General features: G+C 46.0%; 2 protein-coding genes across 2 annotated transcripts in view; one reads left to right on the forward strand and one right to left on the reverse strand.

The window, feature by feature from the left end:
• On the forward strand, positions 1-10,823 carry TYMS (thymidylate synthetase). Its single transcript, XM_082699827.1, has 7 exons — positions 1-311; positions 2,310-2,383; positions 5,084-5,258; positions 6,784-6,885; positions 7,666-7,841; positions 8,230-8,301; positions 9,154-10,823. The coding sequence occupies exons 1-7, from the start codon at positions 104-106 to the stop codon at positions 9,289-9,291; spliced, it is 945 nt and encodes a 314-aa protein (XP_082555953.1). The 5' UTR covers positions 1-103; the 3' UTR covers positions 9,292-10,823.
• ENOSF1 (enolase superfamily member 1) overlaps positions 10,354-13,300 on the reverse strand; it is a 27,472-nt gene continuing 24,525 nt past the window's right edge. The window contains exons 15-16 of the mRNA XM_082699826.1: positions 11,250-11,331; positions 10,354-10,658 (exon numbers count right to left, since the gene is read on the reverse strand). Coding sequence (XP_082555952.1) covers positions 10,566-10,658; positions 11,250-11,331 — 175 coding nt within the window. The 3' untranslated portion in view covers positions 10,354-10,565. The remainder of the gene's footprint in view (positions 10,659-11,249; positions 11,332-13,300) is intronic.

Here is a 13,300-nt window from a genome sequence, read left to right on the forward strand (position 1 = left end):
CTACCGCCGCCTTGGCGGGAAAAGAGGCGCGCAGAAAGACACGTACCCCCGAGCCCGCCATCAGCCGCCGCCAGCGTCCCGGCCCCGCAGCCGCCTGAGCGCCATGCCCGCCCCGGGCTCCGAGCTGCAGCGCCCGCCGTCGCCGCCCGCGGCGCAGAAACCGGCCGCGGAGCCGCAGCCGGCACCCCACGGGGAGCTGCAGTACCTGGGGCAGATCGAGCATATCCTGCGCTGCGGGGTCCGGAAGGATGACCGCACCGGCACCGGCACGCTGTCAGTGTTCGGAATGCAGGCGCGCTACAGCCTGAGAGGTGACCCCCGCGCGCCGCGGGCGAGGGGGCTTGTGCCCGGGTGGGCTCCGAGCGGCCGCTGAGGGCGGGGAGGCGCGCCTGGGAACTGCTGGGCTTTGCCCTCAACCTTTGTTCCTAACGTCGATCCTGGGAGCTCCTTAACCCCGCTTTGCAGACCCTCAAAACAGAGACTCGGGGGCGCCTGGGTGGCTCAGTGGGTTGGGCCGCTGCCTTCGGCTCAGGTCATGATCTCAGAGTCCTGGGATCGAGCCCCGCATTGGGCTCTCTGCTCGGCAGGGAGCCTGCTTCCTCCTCTCTCTCTCTCTGCCTGCCTCTCTGCCTACTTGTGATCTCTCTCTGTCAAATAAATAAAATCTTAAAAAAAAAAAAAAAAAAAACCGAGACTCGGGTTAGAGGAATGATTTGCGTAACGTCAGGAGTGACAGAAGTGGGAGGTGAAACCAGGTCCTTTGGCTCCGAGTCCTGTGCTTACCCTGGTCGTGTCTGCCCCAGAGTGAACACGGTCTGGTAGTGTTCGCCTCATACTAGAGAGTGGGAGAGGGTTTGCCGGGGTGTGCGCTCGGACGTGGCTAGAGGTTCCCCTTTTTTCTCCTCTTCCTGTCTGCCCGGTCCGGCCCTTCTGTTTGGCAAAGTTTCTAAAAATTAGAGTGAAGGAATAAGGGCGGGCCAAGGGCCGCGGAAAGCGCGCGAACGGAGAGGCTGGGCGGGAACTTGTGGTTCCAGACCGTTTTCCCGTCTGGTCCGCACGAACCAGCTTTCCTCTTAAATCTCGAAACAGGAACGCCAGAGGACGAGTAGAAGTTCTTACTCGTCTTTTCCATTAAAACAGGATAGCTCCCGAGAAGTTTCTCTTGGCTGTTATTAGAGTCAGGCTTTCAGGGGACAAAGAGGAGGGTGGGGGGGGCGGGGTACGCAAGACTAATTTTCTGGACGCAGGTATAGGGGTGGTTTTGAGTAGGGAGAGACGCCCTGTTAGTAACGCTGATTCACTGTGGTGAACAGGGGGAGGATCCTCAACCCCCCAATCATTCCAGAGACTGGAAGATACCCGGGCTGCGGGTTGGACAGGGATCTGCCTTAGGGCAGCTTCCTGCAGCTCCACACAGTGGCCTCCAGTGAGCCACAGATCTCGTTTTTTTTACTCCAGCCCATCCGTTTAGACCGTGCTCAAGTTACCTCTCTGGTCTTTGGCTTCCAGTGTGCTTAAAATAGAGAAAATAATGCTCAGTAGGCAGTACTGATAAAAGTAGGTGCTTGAAAAAAAATATCTCCTTGTTCGGTGATAAGGTGAACTGAACAGGTAGTGAATTTAGAGATAAGATTTTACATTTTGATCTCTCTGCTGCTTGATGCAAACTAATACATTCCCTCCTGGTGCCTGTAAAATGGAGATCTTAAGGATGCCTCAAGGAAGGTTGTCTGGAGGCTTCCATAAGGTCATGCATACAAGTATTTAAACGGTTACTATTTTTGGTACACTAAATAATAGAGGTTAATTTGCTTTGCAAATAATTAACTATGCTTTAGCTCTGGTTAATGTGGTATCCACTGTCTCCTAGACCTGAGCAAATCTTCCCCTGGCAGGATAATCAAGGAAGAGCCCTGGGAGCCTTTAGCCTTTGTTTTAGGGCACATTTTCTGTGTTGTCTTCACACCTCTGTGAAGGAATCACACTAACTGGGAAGTAGATGGTAGCTCTTTTCCTGTCCACATGGGCATCCCTGCCTAGCTCGTGCCCCATCTCACCACGTGGAATTCCTGTGGTGGTCAAGGGATTGGGGAGGGCAGTCTCAGTCTGAATTGTGTCACTGACTTAGGCAGTAGTCTGGGAGCTCCACCCAATTCTGGGGCACCTATGCGATTGCAGTCATAGTTTTCTAGTTGGTCCTGTGGTCACTCAAGGGCCTTATGTCCTGGGGGCAATCCTCCTCCGCAGAGAAAGCTGGATGATACATTCTAGTTTCCCATCTTGAAATTACCTGGCAACCTGTTTTTCAGATGAATTTCCTCTGCTGACAACCAAACGCGTATTCTGGAAGGGTGTTTTGGAGGAGTTGCTGTGGTTTATCAAGGTAAGGAAGCTGGTATTGGAAAACAGTGTGTTCTCAAACCCAGCACTGTGGTCCTTTTAAAAGTCTGATCCTGTCACTTTTCACCTGAAGCCCTAGTGGATCCCATTTTACTCAGTAAGGTCAGTAAGACCCCACTCACGGGGCGTTCTGTCCCAGCTCTAGCTTCAGTGAGCCACTCACCTTACTCCACCCACCTGTCCTTGCTGATCTTTGAGGACATCAGGACATTCCCACCTAGGACTCTGGTGCTTGCCAGTGCTGAACCTTCTTCCTCTACATGTAGCATCACTCACTCCCTCACCTCCTCCAAGTCCCTGCTGAATGAGCCTTCTCTAACTTCCTGATCTAAGATTGTGATTACCCCCTACGTACAGGCACACATCCCTCCCACCCTTTTTAGATAAACATTATTAGCTGATACATAATGTCTGCCCTCTCCTTTTCCCTATAGAAGGGGGGAAGGTAGACAACAAATGAACAAGTAAACTGTTAGAAGTTCCATGAGGGCAGAGGATTTGTTTTTTTCCTACTCATGTTTGTATCCCCTGAGCCTAGAACACAGCCTGCCATAGAGTAGGTACTCAACATAGATTGATCATTCAATATAAATCCCAGCCATGTTCTCATATTTGTATAAGCAAGAAGGATCTCTTGAGTAACAAGCTATCCCTCTTCCAAAGAGCCAAGTAGGTACCTTTGGCAGAGGCCAAAGTGCTTCCTCTTGCTCCGTCTCCTGGTTCAGACCAGTGATATTCTGGCCCGTGCTGTTCAGAGGGTATATGAGGAGATGGGCTTAGTTCTGGGCCATGTAGAAGCTGCGATCCCTTCTGCAGAGCATGCAGTGTGATGTGTCTGATCTTAGGCCAAATGAGACCCAAGACTTCTTACTACATTTTAGAAAGAGTTTATTTAGATTTGGATCCAATCTAGTCTTCCCTTACTTCCGTATTCTTGAAGTGTTTTCTTCTGTGTTGTCTTATCTCAGCTGGCAGTGAGTGTCTAGTTCCAGGTACATCATCAGAAATCTCAGAAGAGCCCCTTTGTAAACCAGCTAGAGCCCTGTCAAATGGAAGAAAAGGGAGGCATTAGAAGCAATATGGGAGGGAGCATCTGGGTGGCTCAGTGGGTTAAGCATCTGACAAATGATCTCAACTCTGGTCTTGCTCTCAGGGTTGTGAGTTCAAGACTGGTGCTGAGCTCCACCTGGGCATGGAGCCTTGTAAGATTTTGTTTGTTTATTTGAGAAAAAGGAGAAAGAACAAACATGAGTGGAGCGGGGGCAGTGGGAGAGGAACAAGCAGACACCCCGGATGAGCGGGGAGCCCAATGCTCCCCTTTGATCACAAGCATCCGAGATCATGACCTGAGCCAAAGGTAGATACTTAACCGGCTGAGCCATCCAGGTGACCCCATGTTGCCTACTTAAAAAAAAAAAAAAAAAAAAAAAAAAGAGGGGCGCCTGGGTGGCTCAGTTGGTTAAAGCCTCTGCCTTCTGCTCAGGTCGTGGTCCCAGGGTCCTGGGATTGAGCCCCACATTGGGCTCTCTGCTCAGCAGGGAGCCTGCTTCCTCCTCTCTCTCTCTGCCTGCCTCTCTGTGATCTCTGTCTGTCAGATAAATAAATAAATAAATATTTAAAAAAAAAATTTACATGGGAAAGATTGAAAAATGACTTATTGGAGGTGAAAAAGATAGTACAAACTCAAAAACAGAAGGGAGGAGACAAGATGCTCAGAAATAAAATGGATTCCCTGGTTTTATCTTAATTTACCTTGAATTCAGGATTCCAAGTACTCTTTACCAAGAATGTGCCAGACTCTCTGATAGAGTTGCTCCCTGGGTGATGGATGAAACACAGTCAGGACAAACCCACACTGCGGCTAGCATCTATAGGCAAGATGGAGACATGGAGTCTGTGCTGAGGGTAGGCTCTGTTGAGCACTGAGCACTTTCTGTGTTCTCTAACCCTCACAGTGTGGGGGTGCAGCTGTGTTCTTCCCTGGGTGGGGACGGCGAGGTTAGGGGTCAGAGAGCTGTCAGAGAAGAGTGCTGGAGGGCAGGCCTGGCGTGTGTGGCACCGTACCTGTGCTTGTCACCATGACAGTGCATCATACCAGGAGGCCGCCGAGGTCTGTCTTTGACCTGAATGCACGATCAGGACACATGTTGGGATGATATGGGCCAAATTAAGTGATAAACATTGGCTTGTGCTTGGGAAAAACAAAGCCCCACCTTAACTACAAATATAGGTTGGGGTAAACAGAACTTTATAGTGCACCTATGAGCTAATGTGACCAGTCAGTCAATCTGTAAGAAAAGCTGATACTGATTAGGCCAGTTATGACCTCCATACCAGGTCTAAGATCCGTTGAACAGATTGAAGGTGAGACATTAAATACATTTTGGGGGATCACACTTATACAAAACACATTTGTTAAAAAACACAAAACCTTTAGGTGAGGTGAGAACATTTAGTTGAGAGGAAGAATCCCTTGTCCTGGAAGCGATTCCAGGAGATTGTCCTAGGGGCCCTCAGAAAGTCTGGGCTGGGACTGGCCCTTAAGGACAGGACGCACTGTGTGGGATATGCTGAGTGGCTATCTCTGCTGTGTTAGCACAGGCCAGAGGAGCAGTTTGTGGGAGGCTCTTGGGGTGTCAGCTTCTTCACTCAGATGCCTGCTCTGCTCTCCTGTCTCTTGCAGGGATCTACAAATGCTAAGGAACTGTCTTCCAAGGGAGTGAAAATCTGGGATGCCAATGGGTCTCGAGACTTCTTGGACAGCCTGGGATTCTCCAACAGAGAAGAAGGGGATTTAGGCCCAGTTTATGGCTTTCAGTGGAGGCATTTTGGGGCAGAATACATAGATAAGGATTCAGGTGAGAAAATCGCGATGCCTCACATTTCCTGAGCACCTAACATTGTATGAGTTGGCCCCATTGTTTCAAGTGAAACTGGGGGCCAGTGTCTACACAGATGCCGCTGTCTGCGGAGCTGATGTATAACTTTGACCTTGTGAGAAGCTGTTTCAGATTCAGGTAGAGGTCAGATCACACTCTTGGTTGTTAGCATTTATTGGGTACTTGGTACTTTCCATACCGTTTCATTAGCAGATAGCTACATGGTGGGTCGGTTGGTTGCTGTGTTGGGGAAATAATGTAGGAAGAAGCCTCAGGATTGCCTTGTAGTGGCTTGATCGCCGATTTGAAGGCTGAGCCATCCCGCACACTTTAGGTGGTGCTCATGTAATAGTAGTTCTTGGGTTACCCTTTTCTCCCTGCCCTTCTCGGGTGGAAGAACATGAATCATCTTAATGCTGGACATCCACCTTAGTCTCATGGTGGCACCATTTGCCCCCATCCTTTGACCCTTCCTCTCCTGCCTGTCCGTGAGTCGGGTATTGGAAAAACAAATGCCTACCTCCTCAGTATGTGTGCGCTGAGTGTTTGTGTGTGTACACACATTTGTAGGAAGTGCTAGCTTGCTGGCTGGACAGAAACCGTTGATAATTTTTAGCACCTGTACATTTATATAAGCACCACAACCAAAATACAGAACTGTACTATCACAGTGCATCTTTTTCTTTTTTAAGAAAAGAAATTTTCTATTTCTTTGCCATTTTGGGGATCACAAAATAGCAAATTCCTTTGCTATTCCTTTTCCTGAAGCTATGATCATGACAGGACATTCTTCCCCCCCAAAATTAAGAACAACTGGACTAGACTATAGTCTGACCCCAGTAAGCGCAGGTTTAACCGGAGGGGATATGAAGCACCACACTTCTCAGACTTCGCAGCTCCCAGTTCTATTTCAGAAGGAAAGCAAGGAATTAAAGTCCAGAGACCAGAAATGGGAGATAAGTACAGGGTGGTGTGAGAGTTACAGAGGTTTCTTGATATTTATAAATTAGTAGGTGTTTGGTTGCTAAGTTGTAATTTTAGGTGGAAGCATTGGGAGAATAGCATTGAGACCACTGTCCTCTGTTGGAGCATGTGTGGAGTGGTATCTTCTATTTAAGATCCAGTACTTTCCTTGGCTGCAGAGTGTGATGGAATGGTTGATGGGTATAGAGACAGCCCCATGAGGACCATGGAAGAAACTGATTGCTGGGATTGGAGAAAATTAGCAGTGGGGAGGGGGGCTGGCACGGAGGGGTGGCGCCATGACAGATATTTAAAGGATTCTTTTGTAGGAAAGGAAAAAACCTTTGTTATGGCTCCAGAGGATAGATATCAAAGCCCTGAACGCATCATCAACCCAAGAGAGCTGAGGAATTTGTAGAGTGCCTTAGATATCTTGTAGCATGACCTCGGGGGCCTTGGTAAGACGATAGATGGCCTCTAAGGTCATCTCATGAGATGCTGTGACCAACATGTGGCATGTCTTCTCTTGACAATTCCACAGATTATTCAGGTCAAGGAGTAGACCAACTGCAAAAGGTCATTGACACGATCAAAACCAACCCCGACGACAGAAGAATCATCCTGTGTGGCTGGAATCCAAAAGGTTGGAAGCATCCCAGTTATTCTCTTGTGTCCAGAGTGTCTACTAGCACAAAGGGAAGCCCTGTGGCTTTCACATGGAGGCTGCCAATAGAAGGCTGGACCCTCAGAACCACCCCCAGCCACATGGCTGATGTTTCCCTGGGCAAGTCACTCTTGGCCACATGTCTACCTTCAGATGATGGGGTTGGATGAAGATGATCTTAATATGTGTATTGATAGTTCTTTTACTCCAAAGAGGGTTTTAAATTACCTATAAAAATACATCTTGGATTTTAACAGTTTAAATTGGAGTGGATGAAGTTTCATATCTCCTCCACCTGGCTGTTAACATTTCAACAGTTAGAGTAAAATTAAATTCTACCAAGGTGTAATAAATATTACCAGAGTGGAATATTTGCTTTTCCAAAAGAGAATTTGAATACAGACTTTGTGCATGGGATGCCAGTTTCCTGTGGCCCATGGGAATGAATGAATTCTTCCTGCTTGTAGTTGGCGCCACGAAGGCAGCACAAGTAATTTTGGCTGGATGACTGTGGCTTCAGTTACGAGCGTACATCCACAGACATCAGGTGTTGTTGGATGGGTCACTGTAGGCATGGTGCCATCCGCAGGATTGGAATGGTCTGCTTTTGATTTAGGTGGTGGTGTAGGTCATGAGGTCACTGGCCCAGTGGCCTGTTCTCATCTCCCCCATAGGAGCTGGCTCCTGTTTCTCTCCTGTTGTGTGTGTAGCTGCATTAAGACTGCCGGCACCTCATTTTCCTTTGTGCTGGCTCCTCAGATCTTCCTCTGATGGCCCTCCCTCCGTGCCATGCCCTCTGCCAGTTCTACGTGGTGAATGGTGAGCTGTCCTGCCAGCTGTACCAGAGGTCAGGGGATATGGGCCTGGGCGTGCCCTTCAACATCGCCAGCTATGCCCTGCTCACCTACATGATCGCACACATCACAGGCCTAAAGGTGGGCTGCGCCCTGAAGGGAATGGGGGCTACCTGCCTGAAGCCCTGAGCTCATAGGTTATTTACTGTGGAAAAATTCTTGCAGGGAGGTCAGTGTCTGGTTAGTTTTAAAATGTGATCTGTGTGAGAGACAGCTGCTCACCTGGCAGCCTTCCAGGGAGGCTTCCTGTTTCTGCGGTCTGTATAAGCACACAGGTTGGTGTGGGTTATATACGAGACAAGACAACTTTTGTGAACATCAACTTTTCTCAAAAGCTACGCAGGTGAAATTGCTTTCTGAAAAGTGTTGGAATGTTTGCATAGTCTACATAATGTGCTTTTAAATGATGTGTCTGAAAGGAATTGAAACTAAAACATTTGCCATTTTTGCTTGCTCCCATTGGATTTAGCCAGGTGACTTCGTACATACTTTGGGAGATGCACATATTTACCTGAATCACATTGAGCCACTGAAAATGCAGGTAAGAGTGGTATCTGTCACACTTTGAATTTTGGTACCTTCTCTTGTTAAGACGTTGCCTTCTAGAACATCCCTCATGTAACAGACCTTCTGCTCTGTGCTGGGGCAGAGATACAATGCCCTGCTCCAGCTGCAGGGACAGGTGGTAGGCAGGGACAAGGCATTGAAATGGCAATTAAAAATAAGAGTGTCTGATGCTTAATGAGCCCCAAGGGGAAAAAAAAATTAACCAGATCCTTTTAGCCCCTTCCAGATGAGATACAGGTTTTGGAAGTTCCTCCTTTGTGGGAGCTTGGCTGCTTTTGTGTAGAGGGTACCTTCGGGGTTTGTCCAGTGGCTTCTGTGGCCATCTGCTCCAGTTGTGCTGGACAGAGTGATGAGGTTAGAGCCTGTGTCCGTGTCCCCATTGCTACCCTCTGTTCATTCCAGGAACCCCAGCTTACATCCTTTTGTCAACAGATGTCATCTTACCTCACCCTCTTTGCCAGGGACGGTTGAGATAGGGATTATGGGACTCAAATAACCATACTTGGGTGCCTACCAGGAGTTACAGATGCAGAAGTGAAAAAGTGTCCCATCCTTAATAAATTTACCAAGAGCAGTCAATTGTAAAATGAGCCACAAGGCTCCTGATGCAGTGTGATGCCCCCAAAGATCCTTTAGTCTCCATGTGTGGGAGAGAATCTGCCGGTTACAACCCAGGAGTGTTGCATAAGCCAGGGCAGATATCTGCACTATTACACTCCTGTGAAATAATACTTTGTTGATAATACTGTGTACTTGTTTCACATGGAGCAGAATTAAAGCAGGTTGTACAGATAATGGCAAAATAATCATCTCCTATTGTTTCTAGCTTCAGCGAGAACCAAGGCCTTTCCCGAAGCTCAAAATCCTTCGAAAAGTTGAGACAATCGATGACTTCAAGGCTGAAGACTTTCAGATTGAGGGGTACAGTCCTCACCCGACTATTAAAATGGAAATGGCTGTTTAAAGTGCTCTTAAAGGAGGTATTTGAAGGCTCTTCAGTCTGTAGGGTTTGGACTGAGTCCCCAGGTGAAAGCAAATGAGCTCATTTGCCCTAGAGGAAGAGGGAACTAGGTCAAAAATCTCTTGGTGACCAGCATTTATTAACTTGTAAGAATGTTGCCACTGACAAACATAACCTTGCCTGATCCTCTTAGCAACAAAATGCCTTGAATTTGGTTAACTCACTGAGGACATGTGAAAATGCCGAGATGGGGACTCAGACGAGAATAAAAACTGGAATACTCTTAAAACATGTACATGCATTTCAACCCCCCATTTTTATGAAGGTCCATGAATTTCAGGAATTACACATCAGCTCTTCCCCCAAATCTGAGCAAGCTGAATAACACCAGCATTCATTAATAATGTACAGTTGTGGTTATGAACATTTAAAGTTATTTGCTTTATATATTGCTATAATAAAGATGTGTTCTGCATTCATCTTTTTAAAAAAAAAAATTTTAATTCTGTATTGCCATTCTGCTCACTTCCTGCCTAAAAGATTTACGTGAACTCTCCTAAATAAACATATGCTCTATTCTCATTTGGATACAGCTTAGAGGTTTAGTATATTTTAGAAATGGAGATTAAACTGGATTTTGCCCTATTTTTCTGCAGTTCATCTAATTCTGGTTGCATTTATCATTAGCATATAATTATTTAGGATAAAGTTTTAAGGACTATGGAAAAATAATGTATGAAATGCCATTTTCCTGCCCATTATCACTGTCATGGTTTCAGTATGGTGTGAATCCTCTGCTAGTACCCTTAGAGCAAGAAAAGAAAGGCTAATCCACTCCAGGGATAATGCATGAAATCCTTTTACCTTTGGTCATGCACCAGCAATCCCACAGTCCTGCAGAACTATTTTTTCTCTGCTAATTTTTAACAAGTGTTAGAATAAGGCAGTGTTCCAATAGTTATGCAACCTGCTGCTTATTTTCAAAGTACAGAGTAATGTACACGTACCAGCACTTGATAGAAATTTTTCTAAGAACATCTTTCTGAACTTGGAGTTAAATCTAAATTTGTTTAAGGATTAATTAGCAGAATGTGTTTATTTGTAAAAGAATCAAGTAATAATGACAGCTGATTCCTGGGGTTAACAGGACTTTTGGCTGAAATTGTTTTGAACTCTAGGATGATTTCTTTCTCCTGTTTTTGTACAACCACACCCAAAAAGTGTATGTAAGACTTTTCACTTAGGAAAGGGTGTTAGGGCTGAACATTTTAATTCCCTTAAGCAGCAAGGAGTTTCTTCCAGACTTCACCATCTGGATACTGGTGTTTCTTTACAGATTCTTCCTTCATTTCTGTTGAATAACCAGCATCCTATCAAAGACAAAGAATAGAATAGTGTTCATAACCACCTGGAACAAAACTCATATACGTGTTTCTGCTGCTCAAAGAAATGCTGTTTTCAGATTATTTGAAATGGTGAAGGATACGCTTTTTATTGGCTACATCTCAGGATTAAACTAATCACTTCCTTGACAACTCAGCCTCCACTGATGAAAATGAGCCCCAGTGTCTCAGACATGATGAAGATAAGTGGTCCAGATAACACAACCGCAGTCTAAACGTTTCAGTTCACTAACTTGGTAGGTGGTGCCAAGTTTTGTTCTGTTTGTGGCAGGGGGTGGGAAGGGCTTTGCACAACAGGTGTTCATTTTAAGGTCTCAGCTGGTGTTGGGAAGAAAGGCTGGCATTAGAGAAGCCTTGTTGGGGGCAATTTCACTTTAACTCCTGACCTTCAGGCCTTGGGAATTTGATACTGCTAACTCAAGAGACATTTGTAATTTCTAGATACTGAAAATAAGCTCTAAGGAGACCGCTTTGCACTCTAGGGTCTAACCTACAAGAACAAGAATACCAGGGTCTGGCAGCTCCTTGCTTCCTCAGGGATTCTCTGGCCAAGCTCACCTGAGGCGGCATGTAGGAAGCCTTCTTGATTACCACAGGATACCTGAAATGTTCATGCAGGTGGTCGACATATTCACACATTCTAGAAGGAAGGAAACAGATTAGGGCAGTAATTACAGTCTTATGTTAGATGATTCATGTGGTACTAACTATTTAAGCAAAGGCATGAGAACCACTCAAGAAAGGGCAGACTCCAATCGGGTGCATGTCTATGCAAATCTTCCAACCGATGCCTCAGGTTCTTTCTGTAAAATAAAGTAATGTGAGGGTAAAGTCTCACGTGGGTGGGTAAAGTCTGTTTTAAGTCTACAGATGGTCTCCAACTTACAATGATTTGACTTATGATTTTTCAATTCCGTGATGAAACAAAAGCCATATGCATTCAGTAGAATTTTACTTCAGATTTTGAATTTGAATCTTTTCCCAGCTCGTGATGTGTGATACGATACTCTCTCATGATGCTGGGCTGTGGCGGCTGCAGCCCCCAGTCAACCATGCCATCATGAAAGCCCACAACGAATACATTAGCAACTGTTGTACTCCTAACAACCGTTGTTTTACACTTTCAGTAATGTATTCAATAAACTACAAGAACTATTCAACAGTTTATTATAAAGCAAGCTTCATGCCAGATGACTGTGCTCAAGTAGAGACCAATACAGGTGTGCTGAGCATGTTTGAGGTACACTAGGCTAAGTATGATGTTCAGTAGGTTAGGCATTATAAAACACATTTTAAAATACATTTTTAATATATTAGTATTTATCAATATTGATAAATATATTACTATTTCAATATTTTAGGGAGGGTTTATTGGAATGTTAAACTATCTCAAGCCAAGGAAGATCTGTAAAGGTTTCGTGACCCCCTGAAGATACCCATTTAGACTCCATAAGTATCTGGGATTATTTGGGTGCCTTTAGTGAGAGGTTAGATGAATAGATTAAAATCCCCCAGTGAGATCCCATCCAGCTACACACACGATTTAGAAAAAAGAGCACAGGTTTTACTATCAAACCAATCTGTTCAAATTTGTGGAGTCAACCACCTTCTAGTTTTGTGACTTGGGGCAAGTGACCTAACTCTGCTGCCTCACTTTGGTCATCAGTTAATCAACAGCTAGGACAGGCAGCCCAGGTGCCTGGTGCTGGGCACTCACCAAGGAACTGGCAAGATATGGCTGTATGGTTTCAGTGGATAAGATACTATGGTACCACCTAGAATATGTGCTATGTATCATCTATAAGAACAGACTACAGGTGAAGAACCAGCTGTATGGGAGAGGATGTTCTGGCCTTGAAGAGTGAGCAGGGAATGGGCACTCCATGTGGTCACAAGGCAGGGGTGCCCAGTGGTGCCTGGCAGCTGCCCCGCCCACACAAGGACATTCCCTAGCCCCAGAGCAGCCTGATGCACTCGCACCTACTCGTGCATGCTCACAGTGTACCACTCAGCGCAGGCCCTTTTCTCAGCCCTCAAGACTGGCAGGACCTTTCATGGTTGGTCTGAACCTCCCCTTGGTCCCACCTGCAGGACTGAAATGAGAGAGGGCAAAAGCAGAATAACCTAAGAGTGTTCACTTTTTATTGTACAAAATATTTCAGACATAAAAGGCCCCCCACCTAGAGAGAGAAACCATTACTTTATCACTGAGGCCCCCTATCAACCTTCACAGGTCCCATTTCTCACCCATCGCCTGGCGTTTGGTGTTTGCCATTCTCATGCACATGTTTATGTTGTCACCATATAAAATTATGGCTAGGGATCCTTCTGCAATACCACATTTAATTCCAGGAGGAATGAAATGCATAATAAAGTCACTTTATTATATGTGACTTTATTATGTGACTGAGAGACTCAGTTAAGCAGCCAGCTCTTGATTCTGGCTCAGGTCATGATCTCCGGCTCCTGGGACTGAGCCTCATGTCCTGCTCTGCATTCAGCGAGAGGTTTTAGCTACAGCATTCTCTCCCTCTGCCCCTGCACCCTCTCCCTCACTCTCTGAAATAAATACATCTTTAGAAAAATAAAAATAGGGGGGCCTGGGTGGC

Source organism: Mustela nivalis, assembly GCF_964662115.1.
Source record: "Mustela nivalis genome assembly, chromosome: 14".
Lineage (NCBI taxonomy): Eukaryota > Metazoa > Chordata > Mammalia > Carnivora > Mustelidae > Mustela > Mustela nivalis.

What these genes read in the sequence shown, in the direction of transcription:
- TYMS (XM_082699827.1), top strand. Translation starts at nt 104, where the DNA reads ATGCCCGCCCCGGGCTCCGAGCTGCAGCGCCCGCCGTCGCCGCCCGCG. An exon ending in AGTTGCTGTGGTTTATCAAG is followed by an intron (nt 2,384 to 5,083) that starts GTAAGGAAGCTG and finishes TGTCTCTTGCAG; the next exon opens with GGATCTACAAATGCTAAGGA. An exon ending in TTGAGCCACTGAAAATGCAG is followed by an intron (nt 8,302 to 9,153) that starts GTAAGAGTGGTA and finishes TATTGTTTCTAG; the next exon opens with CTTCAGCGAGAACCAAGGCC.